General features: G+C 34.9%; 1 protein-coding gene across 5 annotated transcripts in view; it reads left to right on the forward strand.

Moving 5' to 3' along the window:
* Positions 1–19,111, forward strand: part of PHF14 (PHD finger protein 14) — a 166,061-nt gene that overhangs the window by 106,196 nt on the left and 40,754 nt on the right. For 4 of the 5 annotated variants that reach the window (XM_048075388.2, XM_048075387.2, XM_048075390.2 and 1 more), the window contains exon 17: positions 1,028–1,145. In XM_048075388.2, the coding sequence (XP_047931345.1) occupies positions 1,028–1,145 (118 nt within the window). Of the gene's footprint in view, positions 1–1,027; positions 1,146–2,098; positions 7,032–19,111 lie in introns of those variants that run through there. The other variant, XM_048075391.2, reaches the window with a different exon arrangement.

Below are 19,111 nucleotides of genomic sequence, written 5' to 3' on the forward strand. Positions count from 1 at the left end.
TGCCTCATCCCTGGAGGTGTTCAAGGCCAGGTTAGATGAGGCCCTGGGCAACCTGATCTAGTGGGTGGCCACCCCTATGGCAGGGGGGTTGGCACTAGGTGATCTTTGAGGTCCCTTCCAATTTGAGCCACTCTATGATTTTTGATTTATAGGAGAATATGCAAATAAAGTGAAGTTCTTTAAGATATATGAAAATATTTGCTTTTAAAATGTTTTTCTTCATTTGAGCATATTATTTTACTGTTTAATTTAAAGATCCTTTCCTAAAGGACTCATACTGTAGCATTTCTTCAATGTTGGTACATTAAGAATGGGTGAGCAAGGAATAGTTATGATAAATGTTTTGAGTTTCATATGTGGACTATACATAGTACAAAACAGTAATGAAAACTTTATTAATAAAAACATAAAATTTTTCTGTATGCATAGGACTCTTTTAAGTGAAAGATCACAGTGAAATCCTTTTAAATAAGCATCCCTTTCCCGTGTGTTCAAAGAGAATCAGAAAATGTTTTGTGCTTTTATATATCACCTGCATAGTCACAGATAAAACTATCAAATTTATAGCTGTAAATTATACTTTATATTATTGAATGTGTGAGCACGTGACAGTTGGCTCTGAAAAAATGGATGAGTAAAATATGTTTTAAATAAATCTTTTAAAACTATTAAAAGTCAATCTTGTTGCTGTTTAAAAAATACAAGGAACTTCTGAAAAAATGTCATCGATGTATCTAAAAAATTGAGCTGGTTATATATTTTTTTCTTTAATTTGCAAGTCTCCTAAATAATGTCTTTTACATAAGATAATGATGAAAGTGGTGCGTGAGTGTCTGCATTGGAATATTCCAAATTAGGCAGAACCTACTTGAAATGTTGGTGTTTGAAAATACCACTTATAGAAAATGTACTTTCTCTATCATGATAATAGATCAAGAAATCTTGTGCTGAGGGTTGCAGAGACACTCAATTTTAAATGAAATAGAAACACAATTTATATATACATAGATTTTTTTTTCTTTTGCAGGTGTGATGAATGCAGGCTCTGCTACCATTTTGGCTGTCTAGACCCTCCCTTGAAAAAGTCTCCCAAGCAGACTGGCTATGGATGGATTTGTCAGGAATGTGACTCTACATCTTCCAAAGTAAGTTAATTCATCCTGTGAAATAGTTGGAGTATGCTGGTTTAGCAGTCTTAATGAGCATCTGAAGTTTGTGTTGAAATGTTATAAATTGATCTGCACTGAGAAACAGTAGAAGGTCATAAAGTAATGATTTCAGATTCTCTGTAAAACAGGTTAAAAAACAGAATGTATGCAAAATGAAAATAATCAATAAAGAGAATTTTATTATCTGAGTTAAATGTTTTCTCTTCACATTATGGTGTTCTCTGAGAAAGGAGTAAGGATACTATATCGAGATTGATAATGTTATTGACAAGTGGAAGTATTTCTGGATTAGTACAGAACAAAACCTCTAAGGAGAGATGGAAAATATATCTTTTTCAAAAAGAATGAAGATTATTTGAATGAATAAATCAGTATTTCTTTTCCCCACTGGTAAAAATTGTGAAAATTTTTAATACTTTATGTTGATTAGTATGCCTTGATCAAGTACAACATTTTAAAATCAGAACAAAATTTCTGATCTAGATTAACTCACATGATATAGACAGAAATAGTATGCTTCTGTAGTTCTGGCTTATGAAAAAAATAAAGATTTGATTCTTTACTTTTCTGCACAGTTTTCTTAGTACTGCCATTCTTTTCTGTCATTAACATAACCTGTGAAGAGACACTTTCCACTTGATTTTTACAATTGGATTTACAAATTCATCTTGTACATCAAAGTTGACAAACAAAAAACCTACATGAGAGCATTCTAAAATTCTCTAGAATTTGACAGGTTGTTCTGCTACTTTCTTGGTATTTGGCAGAATATTTTAAGTAAGAAGGAAGTGAATCACTATTTGGATATACAGGGACACAGCTCTGCAGAAGTGCTGCTATAAGTTCTGTGTTAGCCTACTTGGATGTTACTCTAAAGAACAGTAGGTACAAAAAGTCCATACAGTGATATAATTTTTTTGACTTGATAGTGTCCCTTTCCGACTGGGAAGATATGGTACTCAGTTTCACGTGGCAGGGGGGTTAATCAAATTCTTCTGTAAGGAGATATGAAGACAGACATCGGAAATTAGCTGTCCACTACAGTTTGGACATCAAGCAATCTTTCTTGAATACCACTTACATGCAATGGACATTCCAAGAGTGAATTAAAATTGTTATTGAATTTCTGTCACCTGCTTAAACTAAAAGGTGTTCTTGATAATGTTAGTTAAAATTTCCGTCTCCAATTTTCTTGGCTTCTTCTGAGTAAACAAACTCAAAAAAGCAGGGTTTGTAATTTCTAAATGTGTTTTCCAGGAGATTAGCACACTATGTACCAGATAAAAATTTTAAAATACTTCATTGTGTAAATTAAGTATGATTGACTTCATTTAGTGCAGGGTATGTGTTAGTTTTAAGTTGAAAACCACAGTGTTCTGAAGAGTAAACAAAGTTTATTGTTAGAATGATTATGTATTTTGTATTATGTTAGTGATTATTACAAATTAAAAAAAAATGCTTGTTATTGTGTCTGATTTTCTTTTTCATTCACAGAGACTTCTAAATGAGTATACTTAATAAAGTCATTTGCACTTTCAAATTCAGGCAGTTTGAATTGTATTTGAGTGAAAATGTATATGAAAGATACTGAAAAATTGTCTTGTGGGGACTCCTTGTGGTTTTGTGTAGTCATGTTCACATAGCTTTTTCACAAAAATGAGCAGAGAAATTTCTCTGAAAAGCTATATTGCTCTGTATGTTTTAAAGTCTTTTTATGTAGCAGTTGTTGTTGTTTTACTCTATTACAAATTCAAATTCAAACAACATAGCATTGAGTTACACTCCTTGCAAACCTTCCTTAATGTGAACATGGTTGTAAAAGTTGTAGGGCTCTGTGTATGTTCTTAATCATTTTCACATTCAATTTTCTGTGTGGCTTTAGAATTGTGTATTCTATATCCACGATTTTGCACAGCCTTTCACAGACAGCAGGAACTGATGTGATAAGGCTTTTTCTGCCCCTCGCTAGGGGGCCTACTCCCTCAAATGTGTACTTAGAGCTAGGAAGAGGAAAACTGTAGAGAAGATTGCCTGGTTTGCTGCACTCTGCCTGACCTATGGATGAATTGCAAGCCTGAGCTCCCAGCAATTTCAATCTCTCAGTCACTCACTAAATCCAATTTTTGGTATGTCACAGTGAAGTTTCTAGTACAGATTATAGCAGCAAAATAGGATTGAATTTCCAGCTTTTGCCAAGGAGACCATTGTTTAGTTTTCATTCCTTCAACATTTTTCATCTGTTATGATCCAATTTAAATCACTGCTAGAGTTTACATTTTAAAATTCTGCAACAATATCTTCTGTAGCAGTGTTGGTGCTTGAAAACAATCGGTAAGTAAATTACACTATTTCAATGAGGAGATCATAGTGCATAGCATATAATGGTTTAGTTGCTTTTTAATTTCTAATTATGATTTTAAATTTGACATATTCAGGAGGAGTTGCATACTGATGACAGTGAATAATGTGTTTTTATTTTCATATTTTACTAAACACTTGCAGGTATCAGCGATATAAGAGATGTAATGTAGCAGTAAGAAACATATGCTTTAAATTGCTATCTACCACAAGTGTTGGACATGCTGCTTCCATTTTGCTCACACTAGTCACAGGACTCTAGCAATTGTGTCAGTTTTTCCACCAACATAGCATATTCCCATATTACCCTGCCTGTCAAATAACAGACAGGGAGAGACTTTGCTGTAGGGCATGAGGGCAACAGTTTCTCTGCTGGTAATTCTCGCTGTCACTTTCATGGAATGGGTGATGCTCACTACTAAGGTCTGACAAGCTCTCTCATCTCAAAAACATTGTAGATTTTGTTACGCCACATGAAAGCTGAAGTGAAGCTGTAAGCTCTCCATATCTGTAACATTATCCATCCACCCAGTGAAAGGGCTAGGGTGTGTTTTCAGTATTGCCAAACAGCACTGTAAATCATAATTTTCTCGATACTTTCAAGTAATAATATTCAGAAGGAATATAGAATCTTATTTAAGTTGATTTTAATAAAAATAAATAAACCAAATTATTTACTATTATGATGTGGTAATATTTAGTGGGACTAAATGTGGCCTGACCATGTGTTCATTATGTGCAATAAGGGCCTCATTGTCGAGTCCTATTGCCATAGGATATGGCTATTCAGTATTCCTTTCTATTGCCTTCCTTTTAAAAAGTATTGTTTGAAGTATCTCTTCCAGTTTCAAAATTTTGCAGAGTACCAAGGCAGCAAAGACTTTAAAAATATATCATGCTAGTTACAATGACCGTGCTACTTTGGTTTCGATCTGTTCATCTTTGTGTACAATCTATTTTGTAAAAAGCTGCAGAGTGTACATGTCAGGTCATTATTTGAGTGCTGCAAGATCAGCTGCCTTGCCTGTAGACTTCTGTTTAGTTTGCTTTTATTTCATCTTTTTACTGTATTGCATTTTTTCAGTGGAAATAAATTGTCAGTGTATACGGGTAGAATTCTCATCTAAACCCCTCAGGAAATATTTCCTGGAATGACAAAGCCATGACACGCCAGCCCTGGCAAATAGTATTTTTTGTACGCCTTTTGTGTTGGAAAGCAATCATGGATAATTTTGCTTATTAGCAAAGCAGCAACATTTCTTTTGGTATATCGTGCTTCCACATAGTGAATAAGCAAATATAATTGGACGCTATCATATTAAAACGAATATAATATTGGAAATAGTATTTTTAAATTAAAAATCATTAAAATGCATAATTGAAACATCATGATGTAAAATTTATTGCAAATCTCTTGATTTGGTCAAAGAAAATGAATTTAATTTAATTCCTTTAGTCTATGGAATTTTATGCTAACATGAAGTGGGTGGTTGAGAAGGTCTATGAGGAGTGTAGAAGTTCCTTGTCTGTTCTTGAGTTGCGCAGATGTCAGTCTCATGGGTTATGGAATTTATTTTTTTCATTATTCCTTTGTCTCAAATTTGGAGAGTATTTTTGCACACTTGCTTGCTTTCATACAACTGTGTTTAAAAAAAATATATATATATATAACAGGAGAACCAAAAAATCATGATGTCATGCTCTCAACATGTAGGAAATATCAAAATTAAGGTTGCATGCAGCACTTTATTCTTTTTGTGACTGTGCGCGAATTTATAGCCTTTAATTAGTTCGTGCTGTGATTTTTATTTATTTATTTATGTTCTATAGGACCCCTGCCTTCGCTGATTTAGCTGTTAGGGGTCACTGAAAGAGATGAATTTGGGTGGAGTATTAGAATGAAACACTGTCTTTAAGTTTTACAAGATCTGGAAAAAAAAAAAAAAAGTTGGTTTCAGGAACAGAAAAAAGGAAGATTACCCTTATGTTTGAAGTAGTTGAGTTGTGACTGGAAGATTGAATTTTACCCTTTTCTCACCCCTAAGCTCCTGTGAATGCTAGACAAGTTACAATTTTCAGATGTTTAGTGTGGGTCTTTTTCTCATTTGCTGCTGCCCAGCTTGGATCCTTTGGCTTGACATGCAAAAGTGCTGAATTCTCAGAGCTGCAGAGGTGATAATGTAAGTTGTGTTTTGAAAGTAGTCTCCACAGTAATGTGGTCTAGACTATTGAAAACCTAGTAACAAATTTAATAGAACTTTTAATTGTTACTTTCCCTAGGTCTTGGCTTCCTATTTGTAAAATGCTGATACTGCACCTTTATTTTAGACATTTTCCTTAAATTCGGATGAGTTGTCCTTGGAGCTGCTTTTTACTGTCCAGGGACTATAGAGAGGAGGCTAGACAGTTCTGATTAGCAAGGGTTACAGTGTAGGGATTCTGCTTGCTTAAGTACATGTAGAAGATGATTGAATGAGTGTTACATGGACAGACTTTATCTGGGTATTTACTAGCGTTCAGTACAAAACATTTCCAATATAGCCAAAGTCTTTAACATTTTATATATACAAGAAAACCCTATTTGAATATAATATATGAGGTTGTCACAGGCTGATACCATTATATGCATGCTTAATCATGTTGGAAATATGTTTTGTAGTACTTATGTAGATATCATTCAGTGCAATGTGATTTTAAGAAGTTATTTTTAAAATACATCTTTACAAAAATAAATCAAAAAATCTTTAAAGTTACTTTGTGTTAATTCAAACTTGTTTCAGTTGCATATTCTGACAGGGTGACTGCAATGCTTATAAAGAAGCTGTGAGCCTAATTTAGTCAGTGCACATTCTTTTGAGGACACAACATACAAACAAATGTTCTGCCACCATGGTGAACAACATTGCACCTGAAAAATGACAAATGAATACTGCTAACAGATCTGCTGGCTGATACATGCAGAACAGAATATAATGGAAAAAACTCAATGTTTATGCTACTGTCTTCAGGCTTAAGTTAGTATTTCAAAGTGGTTTACAGAATAACAAATTGCAAAGTGTGACTACATTTGTAAAGGTAGAATCTGTTTTCATTTTTACTAGGCATGGGTATTTTGACCTATTTTATTATATGGTGATCATGAACAATACAATTAAACTTTTTTGTATTTGTTCATATATTTAAAGCTGTTTGAGTAGAGTTGAATAATGCTATCAGAGTGGGACATGTTTTGTGCCATGTAATAAAAGATTTTTATATATATATAGCAACTGGAAAATATGTGGTTACATTGAAGTCGTTGTCTTCCTAGGTTTGTGACGAACCGTCAAACCTTGGCTCTGAAATGATTTCTTTGAAATCAAACAAGATAAAAGAATCCAAATGTGTAAGGCTGTGACAAAACTTAAAAGAAGTTCTTTACCACTTACATGCTGTTTTAAGAACTTCGGTAATGCCAAACCTTGGCATAGGAAGGAGTTTGACTATCAAGATAGTAAAAAATAATAAATAAATAAAAGGGTGAAATTGTAGTGTGGGGTAGTTCTTATCAGTTGGCTGAAATATTGCCAAGTCTGTTCTAGTATTTGCTCCCCAGGTATCGTTTTTAGAAAAATGAGTTGGCACAGCCTGTGTTATTTTCTGGCAAACAAGTATAAAAAAAAATCTATGTATTGAATAATTTATATCATAAAATGTTCCAAAAATAATCAGCCTTGAAATTAACTTAAGATGGGACTTGATTTATGTGTAGAGGATAAACTCAGCGTAAAGTTAGTTGGTATTAAATCCACAAATTAATCCAAATAATCAGATACACTCAGTTGCCAGAAGAAGATTCCCATAGTGTAAGTAGAAAGCTTAGGTTTTAATGAAAAAGAAGCTAAGCACTGAAAAATATTTTTGAATGGATGTTTATTTTAAATATTTGAATTCTTCTTTGCATCAAAGTCAATTCTACTTGTTCCAAACACCCCATGTTACTGACTGCCACAGACTTAGACTTCTAGTGCCTGTTACTTCTTACTAGGTGCAGTTTAACTGTATCAAAAAAGTATAGTGAAAAATGGGCGATACACTACAACATTCTCCTTTCCACAACCTTTTCTGAACAAGTCTTTGACTGGTTCCACAGAGGACAATAGATCTAATGCCAACCAGAAGAAATTGAAATACGGGGATCTTACTCTTAATGATGTATAGTTGTTCCAAATGCGAAACAGGTTTCTTATTTTGAAGCATAACAATGGGATAGATTAAAGTACTGATTAGGAATGCAAAGTGAAATACATAACTTGTTCTTATATTAAACTTTGCCCCCCTTCTCCCCCCCCCCAAAAAAAAAGCTGTAAGAAACCTGATCAGATCTTGTTATACTAGAAACTGTGTGCACAGCAGTTTTAAATAGGTATTTTTGTCAGTAAAGCCCCACTTTAATGGTACTTGATCCCAAATTTATTTTATTTCCAAGATTCATTTTCTTTTTCCCTGTTTTCTTATCTAGGAGACTGAAGAAATCCCTTGCTACTTAACTTCATTCATTCTCTTTCATAACCCAACAATTCAACATTTTTTCCGAAGCCGAAACTTTGCACACTGTTACAAGTTCTTTTCCTTAGTGGGGGATGAGTGGTGTCACCCAATGCCTTCTATAATGCTAAACGTTTCAAGCAGGAAGAAAACATATATCAAATACTACTCAGGAGGATGATTCATTTCAGTGTTACTATACACACACCTCATACTATCTTTAAAATGAAGCAGGTTATTTTTTCAAGAGACTTTGTGAGTGTCTCATGAATCAAATTATTACTGAGGTAGTCCTGTTTTTCCTAAGTTTTCTTGACAGTTTGCTTTATTGCAACTAAAAATAGTTAATGAAGTAAAAACAAGCAAGGATGGCTGAAATTAGAAACAAGCTCAGTCATTAATTTTCACTCTTGTTAATACACCCACCTATATCCAATTTCCAACGGAACATTTAAGAGGCACCTGGTACTAGTAAAGTGCCAAACTTAAAAATAATCTAAATTACACAGCATAGTGGCTACACATTTTTAATGCATCTGATCTGAATAAATACAATCTAGTGTTTAAGTATCTAAAGCTCTAGTTTAGATGCGGCTTAGTTTTGGTAGACTAACTATTACCTCCCCTAAGGTACTGATTAAGGAAGCAAAATCTTTTCACTGGGCAGCTGTTAGAAATGCCACTGCTCCCTCTTACCTTCTTTAGGTTATGCTTCTAACAAAATCTGCTTACAATTACAGTTTATCTGGGAAATTGCATTTCTACTGAATTATGACTTACACTTCCTAAGCCATGACAAAATGAATTTACAGCCTAAGTTGCCCACTAGTGCAGTGCTGAGTGGCAAGGAGTCTCTGCTGAGACCTGTCTGCAATTGGAAAAAAATCCAAAAAGCAGCAAGCATCATGTCTATAAAGCCACTAAACATAGTTTTATGCTAACACAGCATGAGAGAATAAAAAATGACAGCGCATTTTCAGCACCCCACAACGGGAAGATGATTTTATAACTTCTCTTTGGTATGCATACTTACAAAGTATGTGAGAAGACCGATGGAAGAGTAGTGTCTGGGAAGGACAAGAGGAATGCCTTTTAAAAGATCTGGATGCGTTCTCTTTCTTGCTTTTCAAAATTAATCTCTAGATATTTACAGCTGTTGAGTAACATTGTGACAATGTATTTTACATCTTGAAGATGATGTATAGAAATATAAAAGATGCATAGATAACAGTTTTAACCCAGATTTTGTCAGTTTTACATTCCTTTCTAAATGAAGTCACAAAAGGAAAATATTAGAGTTTGAAAGTCACCAAATTGTAGCTGCCAAAACACCACAGATTCATTCACTTCATCAATCCAGTCATCTCCCTGCTGTAGAATTCCTAAAATAATGAGCCTTTAACCTAGAGTATTGATAATTAGGGGCTTCATGCTGGCAGTAGAATTGTAAACAAATTTACCAATAAATTGTAATTGACCATTGCTACTTTCTATTAACAAGCTAGTTGCAAATTTTGATTGTTATTTACTTAATTAGTAAAACACATACTGATTCTGAAAGCATCTGCAAAAAATATGAATGAAAAGTTTTGTAAGTGACCTTTTTTTTACCTTGTTGAGTCTTGATTAAATTTTTGGTTTTTTACAAGCTGCCAGGAGGGCAGGAGGCATAATCTTTTCATGATACAAGCTGTCAACAGAAAGTAACAGGAGGGCAGAGAGTGCAAAATCTGGATTCTGGTGCATAATCTTTTCTTATTACCAAAAGCCTGAATATTCACAAAGAATATAGAACAGAAGACTGTCAACAGAAAGTAACAAGAGGTGTGTACTTTGTGATTACATAAAAACAAGCAAAAGGAATCCCGAGAAGTGCAAGGGTATATCTGGATTCTGGTGACATCCCTATCCACTCTAATTTTGCAAAGTAGTTTACTGTTGCTACCAAAAGCCTGAAATAAATTTCTTCACCTGTTATATATATTTCTTGCATTATGTCTTATATAGAACTAGAATATATGTGATTAAAGAAGAATTATATATCTTAATTCCTCACAACTAGTCCAACTTTATTACCTTGCAAATTATCTTAGCACATCACCTATAATCATATTCTGTATAATAGAGGAAGAGGTAGATCTTTAATTGTTAGTCTCTGGATAGGATCTGAACACATAATCGTAGTTGCCTAATTACCTCCGTATGTTTACTCTCAAGGTTGATTTTATTTTAAAGGCTTTCAAAGAAATGTTGCCATCTATGCCATTTAAAGTATTGTGTCACTCATCAGTATAAATTACTAATGCTAACTAGACAAAATCCAGTCATGCTGAACTGGGAGAGAGAAAGGAGATGGGGAAGTGGGGGAGGGAAATTGCCATTTTGTGATGTGCTAAGCAAGTAATGAATTTTTCATAGTCAAGGTTTGCTTTTTGTGGTAGTGTTAGATAGTGGTCGTGAGGTTTAGTCGCCATTCTCAAATAGAGATTCTCTTAGTGCCAGCCACATTTAATGACATTTTGCAGAAGACAGCTGGGCATTGCTGATTTGTGCTGTGTCAGCCACTTTCTGAGCAAAGGAGTGCCTCACCACTTGAATTTTAGCATTCTGTAGCAGAAAAGTTCCCTCTCCTTAAAATTGGCTCAGCAAATAGCTTGTGTGGGAATATAACTGTAAGAGCACTATAATTAGCTCTACCAAGAAAGCGCACAAATATTGTGTGGAATTTTAAGGTGGCTTTTCAAAAGATTTTCACAAAACCTTTAAAATGCATATTGCATTGTTAAATTCTGGTAGCAATTAAGTTTATCTCAGATTTTTAGTAAATGTGTCTTTGGTAATGGTTGAAAATTATTATCTGGTTCAGTGGTTTGAAACACCTTTGAGCATGTTTGGAAAGTCTTAATTGTATTTCAACAGCATCAAACAGTACCTTTTCTCTCTCTATATATATATGTATTTATATGGAAATCTGTAGATAGCAAGATTTCTTCTAGCTACTAATCTCGTGAAGACTGAAGGGCAGATGGTATCCTTTCAAATGTGATATAAATATCCAAAGAAAAGAAGTGTCAAAAAGGAAATAGCAACATAACTCAAGTATTTATGGAAGACACAGAAGTGTACTTAGAGTGGGTTAATCACATTATATGTTTATTTTTGGAAATAGAAGGGTGTCAGCAGATTGATACAGTCATTGACATAATGAATATTAAATGTGTAACCAATCCTTTGCAATAAATAAGGATACATATCAGATAATCATATATGCAAGTATATTATGTATTGAGTGAATATTCAATTTGCCCTACTGTTTTCCTCTAGCACATCATATCAGTATCTCCACCGCTTACTTAGGATGAAAGTTTTGCAAAAGGCAAAGCAACTTCAGAGCAAAATGAATTCGAAATAATTCTAAATACTTTTGTTTATTGTCGTGGTAAAGAACTTTTTCAAGGTTATTATGTCTGTATTCACATAAGAACAGCTTCAAGAGTCTTCACTATCACCCACGTTTAAAAGCTAAATATGAAAAAATAAAAAAAGTTTGAAATGTGGGAGATGTGATTTACTAATCTGTCGTTAATCTCTCACTGGAATGACCTATAGAGCTGTAGTTGTTTATGTACTTTCTGGGTACAGCATAGACAGATCCTGTAACAAGCTGCTTGGTACAAAATAGTAAAGTATTTGGAATACAAATCCTTTCTGAGGTACCCTGGTTAATCTACAGTGGAGCATTTTACCCAGTGAATCATTCTTATATGCAAAGCTACCTGCTTCAGCTAAAGAACAGTGAGATGGGTTAGGCAATCTCTTGATAAATACAATTTTTAACCCTCTTAAGCAGAAGAGGGAAGTAAACCAGGTTCTGCCTTATGATGATTGAATGACTGACCAGTGAATTTAGGGCAGCAACCAAACCATCTGCTAGAAGTAAGGTAGTAAAGGCTTAAATATGTTTTTGTCCTTCTTTTTATTATTTGGAGGGAAAAGCAAACAACAACAAAACACAAAGCGAAACAATCACAGTGGGGCAGTTAGACCCCAGAGAGCTTTCAGTGCAGTGAATCTCAAGAGGAGGAGTTGAAACTCTTGATAGTCCAGGGTAATGTTGCTGAATTCTGACTAAAGATGGCATTAAGACACCCTATTACTCTGAACATTTCTTATTGACTAGCTGAAATGGCTCTGCATGCTGGTGTGCTCATTTTCATGGATCTTAATCTGAGGTATTTTAGTGTGTATTTATCTTAGCATTTTGGTTAAGGTCAGGCATTCATTTTTGAAGGAAATCACCCAGTTGCAACCAATTACTGTGCTTTGTTTCATGTTACAGAAAGATCTCAAGTGTGCAAGCTGGGGTTCTTTCAGCAGACTCCAGAGCTGGAGGTGGACATGCAGTCTCTATGGCCAAACCAGGAATGTCTCTGAAACATGTGTAGCTTATCTGGCTGATCCCCAACACCACAATTCTTCCTGTCGCACCACAGTAGTGCTGGTGCCGGTACGTCCTGACTCTCCCTGTGTGTTGTGCTGGGACTTGCATAGTTGATTCTTGACCTTTGATCTTTTTTGGTCTTTTGATGAGGCTCATAAATATCTAAACTTCAAAATACTTTTAACTCATCCTGCCCATAATGTTCTACATCTGGACTATTTAATTTCTTCCATCACGTGCTTTCTGGAGTCTTGTTCACATGTGCCATTCACATGGAAGGTGCATGCTACCTTCTACAGATCTTTCTGGAGCCAGTCGTGGTAGCCCTGGTTGTTTCAGGAGAGGCCTTTCCAGCGATTAGGAAGCACTTTGCATTTCAGAACATGTTCTCTGCTCTCTCACATGACGGGATTGTGATCCATCTGGTGTTTATCATTGGAGTGGAAGGAGAAATACTTTTAAGGTTGATATATGTGTTTAATGGAGATGTGAAGAAGCAACATCAAAAGAGAGTTGTTTAGGCATGAAGTGACTATTAAAATCACTCTTACATTCACTGTATCAAAGGGATTTCTGCTTTAGCTTTATTGACTACAAAAGCTATTTCCCATTTCAATAACAGATTTTGTGGAATTATGTATCAGTAGAGTCTCAAGGTAGAAAGCCTAAAATTTAATACACAAATATATGCTATTAGATTATTAATTTTAGTAATTTGAGTGTTTGTATAAGCACTGCCTGCAAAATGTTTTTAACTGAAAGAATCTGGGCCACAATGTTATTTAAGCAATTGTACTGAAAAGTAAGGGGCTTGGTGTTTTGTTTTGTTTTGTTTTTCTTTAAATATAGATGAGAAACAAAAAGGATTTCTGTCTTAAAAAAAAAAAAAAAGCCTCCTAGAACAAGGGACTAAGGTCAACATTTTGAGTTAATGTAGCCTCATCATTCCATATATCATTTTCAGTGTTTTTAATTAGGGAAGAATGAGGAATTTCTAGGCCTTTTTGAGGATGCTTTAAAGCAGCAGCACTGGGTTTGACCTTTCAGTTCTTGCAGGCTCAGCAAAAGATGGCTGATTAATGTCACATCTTAAACTGTATCAACTAGGCTGCTCCTTCCCTTTTTAGCAAATAGTCCCTTGTCAGTGTGGCTCAGTCTGACAGAACAAAACATCCTTGTTTTAGCTGGCTACTTAGCATTAATAAGAGTGTGTATCTCTATGAGTAGTTTAAACTTACATGGAAATTTTCTTTAATTACTGCAGTCTGCTGACCAGTGTGAATGAATAAATCAGGGGCACCCGCAAAATAGAGTTCCTAACATATTTGTTTGAGGCTTGTTAAAGGATATCTGTGAGGTTTTATTTTTAATTTGGCACATTAAGATGTTACAATGAGATCTGAAAAGGAGGATATAAGAAACATTTTTATATGAGTGCTCATGTATAGATGGATTGATTTCTTTTAAAGTATTTCATAGTTTTGAATTAATGTTTTGTTTCTGTGCTTTAAAAATTTAAAGTAAAATGTGGTACCTTTTGGGGATGGGGATCTAGAGAGAGAGAGAAACAGGATGGGGAAAATTAATGGGACTGCGAGAGGAGCCCTTGGCACAGAAGGGAAAATGTGAGCACACATACGTTGTTATGAATGAGAAAATTCTACATGGAGGAATACACAAAAACCCTCTCAGGAGAGAATAGAATGAATTTAAGCCTCAGGCTGTGGTAAAGTTGAAAGAAGGATGGGGAGGACACACAGAGAGCCTTCTGCCAGAGCAGGACAGAGTGGTTATGGAAAACCTCTGAAGCACAGGCAGATAAGGATGCCATAAGAGGAAAGTTTAGGGAGCTATAAAACTTGTGTAATAAACTCAGACTGCAAGAATGATGTACTGTGCAATCCCTTTATTTCCTCTTGTTACTGGAAAAAAAATCTGGAAGTGGGGAGAGATGAAAACCAATTTTGATTTAATAAGTAGTCTGACAATTTTGTGATGCTTTTGGTGATCACACATTTTAACATCACTCTGTTTTGTGTTATGTTGGGAAAATCTGAACTTCAAGGAGCTGAAAAGCAAGAATCAGTACTGATGAAGATGTAAGAAGCTAAATAAATATTACTTAAAGGACATCTCAAAGGAAAAAGAAAAAAAAGCTCAGTGAATGTGCTGACCCTGTCTTGAGAATTAAGTTAGATGATACAATTTAAACCTTTGTTCCAACATCTGACAGACGCACTCTGCATGCTGATGCATAATATCTGAAGATTGTGTGCTTGAAAGAAAGCCTTTTCTAAGCTACGTTCTATTTTTGTTAGAATAAAGCAGCTGGTTTTTGAGCAAAGATCTTCTCAAGTGCCCAATCTTCTAGTTCAAGCAAAGTGTTAGCGAAGTATTGTGAGCGAATGTTGTGTACGCTTTCTCTCAAGCTGTGGAAGAGGGGAGAAGCAAACTGCTTGGACCAGAAATGGTGTGAATGGGCAGCTTGGCCTGCAGGGTGGAAGTAAGTTTGCTGCTGTGCCATACCGCAAAATTAATGGTGCTGGATTCCTGAGTGCAGTCACTTTGTGCTCCAAGAGCTTGAAAAGTTTGGGGTGGCTTAAACATGACTTGAAAACAAATACAAGTGGTGTAAAGCTATCTTTTGGAGATACTGTATAAATATACTGCTGTGGTCAGCCCCAGACCATTGCTGAAGGATAGAAATACCGCTCATGGAAACAGAGGACTGCAAACCCAAATGTTGTCTTACACATGGAGCAATTATAGTTGCAGCAGCTCCTTCCATAGGTAATAGCAGGTGTCTCTGGACATTTGTTGATCTGAAAATGTATTTTAAACCTTAGGTGTAAAATACAAGTGTCTTTCTACAAATACACTGAGGTCAGCTGTTGCAAGTTGTATGACACATATGTGCAGCACAATGAGAGGCACGCTTACTGTAGATGCTTGTGATATGTTTGAGAATTTGTTATGCAACTTTTGGTCTTATCTCTTTTAGAGAAAGAAAAAAGGATGGGAGACATGTGGGCCGTACCAAATGGACATGGGGAAGATGAAATATCCCGATCCAGCAGTAATAAATCGTGTATTGTCTTAAAGAGCTTTTAAAACTCTTTTAAAATTAGGATAAAAATAATTTTGGGGGCTATAGTATATACCTCAATCCTAAATCATAATAAAAAATATATATCAGAACAATAACTAGGAAGAAAGTGGTATCAGCAAAAAAGGAAAAGGTATTGAGTTACTGTTATATGCAATGATAATAGTGTAGTACAGCAGTCTTGCCAGTATATTAATGTCCTGCAAAAGGATAGTCATGTAAAATCTGTTGCTCTGGTACACCAGATAATTACAAAGTTATCTGAAACATGGGGGATATAGCACAAGAAAAATGGATATTGGCTTTTTCCCTTTATTGAAGAAAGACTAAAAATTTCTGGTGATACAAATAGATGCTTATATCATTATACTTTTTTTTTCTTTTTTTTTTTTTTTGCCAATAGTTTGAGCTACAGTGTATCTGTGATCAATGGTCATAGTTTGTGACAGTAACAGGAAAGGTGTACTCCTTTGCATTATGTATAGGAGATGAGATTAGTGTCAACAACCTATATTTTCATGGTTAATTCTAGCTTTTTATTTTTATGTATTTTTTGTTAATTACAGTGCTTTAACATTTGGTTATTGAATTCAGAGACTTTTAGGGTCATAAAAGTGAGTACTGAAAGACAGCTTTTGAATGATGGGAGAGTAAAAGGAAAATATAATAATCTAGGAGAGTTTGATTTTATAAGTGGAGGATTCAGTCCACGGAGAGGTAGGAATAGTACACTGGCTAATGGAAATGTGGAAAGTTAGAAAGGGGAAACTAATTCAGATTCCAGAGGTCGGTGAGTGATGATATCTTCAAATAGTAAAAAGTTCTGCTGTTTGCTGTTTCTATTTGCATATTATAAAGTTGGAAGAATAAACATGAAAAACATTATTTTGGGAGTACTCTTTCTAGCTTAAAGTATGTGTAGATTAATGTTTGGTTTGGGAGTTGTTTGTTTTGTTGTTTTTTTGTTTGTTTTTCTTCCATTTGAAGAAGGCATCTTGAGCAAACATATGACCTTATTTCTTTTAATACTTAGTTCAAACAGTTTTAATGAAAGCTAAGCAATAGTAGCATCTTTATTTTTAAACAGCTGTAAAGGGAAATTGTGCTTTTACACTTGGAAATGTCGGCAGATTTCAAAGATGAAAGCTTGCTTTATCAGTGCTGTAGTTTATAGAAAGTCAGAAGGATAAGAAATTGAAACAGGTTGGTATTTACTGGAAACTTTGTGTAACTTTACTAGTTCGTCTGTATTGCACAGAGTTTGATTAAAACAAACAAACAAAAGGTGTGAGGCTAAATAATGTAATTAAGGTTCTGTACTGGGAAAATAGAGAATTATAAAAGGTTTTACTTTGATTTCTGCATTTAAAGAAGGCAGAGGTTTTAGATCTAGGTTCAGGTTTGTTGCATGAACTGAAGTAGTTTCAGAGTCAGCTGAGGAGCAGAGTCTGTTGTGTTGACAGTGTATGCACACAGAAATCTTTGTCCATTCCCAAGAGAAAGAAAACATAGCCAAGGACAGCACAAAGCTGTTGCTTATGTGACTGGCAGTGCAGGACGTTAGCACGTGTACCTTAAAGGCTATGTTTGTAATTTTGTGTCTTTGGAGAGGGCAGAGGAAGAGAGGAGACTGTCAAATATGAAAGAAAATTAACATAAGGAAAGTATCAAAGTAGGAACAGAAAAGGGAAATGAAATTTTACAGATGTGAAGTGGGACTTTTAAAGCCCGTATTCTTTCCTCATTAACCAGCACAGAGTAAAATCCTAAGAAAGACAAAGTGATTGATCTCATGTGTAAATAGAATGAGATAAACAGTACATTCCTCCTGGGGCTTTACTTTGTCTGCCTGGGAACTGTGAAGAACTACAGATACCTTGTATTTACTAGATTTTACCATATTCTGACTAAGACTTCCCAAGTAAGCACCTGGGAGAACAAGGGAGGGCAAGAGCACCTGGCTGCTAGGAGGGCATCTTCTGCCTCCAGGGCTGCAGAGGGACCTTGCTCTGACCCAGGAAGGCTACTAAATGCAGTACTAAAATGATGCTTGCGGAGGCTAAAAGCACGTTGGCACTTCAACAAAAATAGGCTCGCTTCTTCCCATAGTCCTTCAGCCTTAAGAAGCTGGCTTCATGTTTTAGAAGGGGCTTTTTTTTTTTGCTTTTTTTTTTTCTTTCTCCTTTCCTTTTGTAAGTCTAAAGAGGGACAAATATTTCTACTTTGCTACTGTTAAAAGTCTTTGTTAGTAACTTTGGCTTCCAATTCATTACTGCAGTCATGTTTTCAGAGCCTGGTGTAAGAGATAAACCCTTTGCAAATGAAGACAGCATCCATTTTCTTTCTACCTCAGGCCACACAGAATTGATTGGGGTAATAAAATGACAGTACCATGTAATATACTGACGGCTCTTTAATTTGAAAACTAGTTCCAGGGTGATTCAAAGCTTGTTTAAAGCTAATTTATGGCTTGTGTAATTTTCAACTGGACCAAGGTAGAAGATGACACATGAAAACTGATGCAGAGTTAACATATTCAATCCTGACAGCTTGAAATTATCTATAAAGGGTTTGGGTGATGTGAGTTGGTGTGTTTGGGTTCTTTTGTTTTGTTTTGTTTTGTTTTAAAGTAGCAATGGCAGACAAAGTAACTGATGCTCAGCTGATATAAATACCATTGTATGACACTGTTTTTCCATCTTGTTTCAAATGGATCTTCTTACATTTTCTAGCAAATATTTTAAGTATTTTTTTTAATGAAGTTTATATAGTTTTCCATTTTCTTCAAAATCAAAGGCTGTGTAGAGCTTCCATTTTATGAGTTACATCTGTTGTGACTTTAACATAGATGGGTAAACACTGTGACATTATTTTGTTTCCATAGCATTCATTATGAATATAGCACTGGCAGTGTACATGTCTGCAACTGGCACGTATATATCTGCAACATACTTATAAAACACATATCTTTATATATGTGTATTTAAAGTGAAATTTAATGGTCTGTTCTAAAAATAAATAATAGTAATAAAGTAAAAATACTGAAGTCCTCAAATTAGGACTTCAAAAACAAATAAAATTAAGCATAGCATAAAATGTAAATATTTTCCTCTGAAATCTATCACTTTTTTGTAGCTCACACATGAAATCCCCATCTGGTCTGTATGCACTATTGATTTTTCAGTGTGTTGTTTCATTGATGCTTCTGCACAGCAGAGGACAAAAACTAAAAGAAGAATGTTTACTTCCATTACAGTAGATGCAAATAACAAGTGTGCCTAACAGCTTGAAAGGGAGAAAAAGACTGGGTATTTTGAAGGAGTTGCATTACAGTTGGATACATTTTTGATTTCTCACCTCTCACCATTCATTATCACCTTTGATCTCTAATAGCCTTAATTAAAATAATAATAATAATATTAATAATAAATGCTGAAGGTCCAAGACTCCGAATTGAACCAGCCACCGCCATTCCATTGAAGCCACCACCATTTTGTGTCTGCTGCCAAG

This window comes from Anser cygnoides, chromosome 2 (genome assembly GCF_040182565.1).
Source record: "Anser cygnoides isolate HZ-2024a breed goose chromosome 2, Taihu_goose_T2T_genome, whole genome shotgun sequence".
NCBI lineage: Eukaryota > Metazoa > Chordata > Aves > Anseriformes > Anatidae > Anser > Anser cygnoides.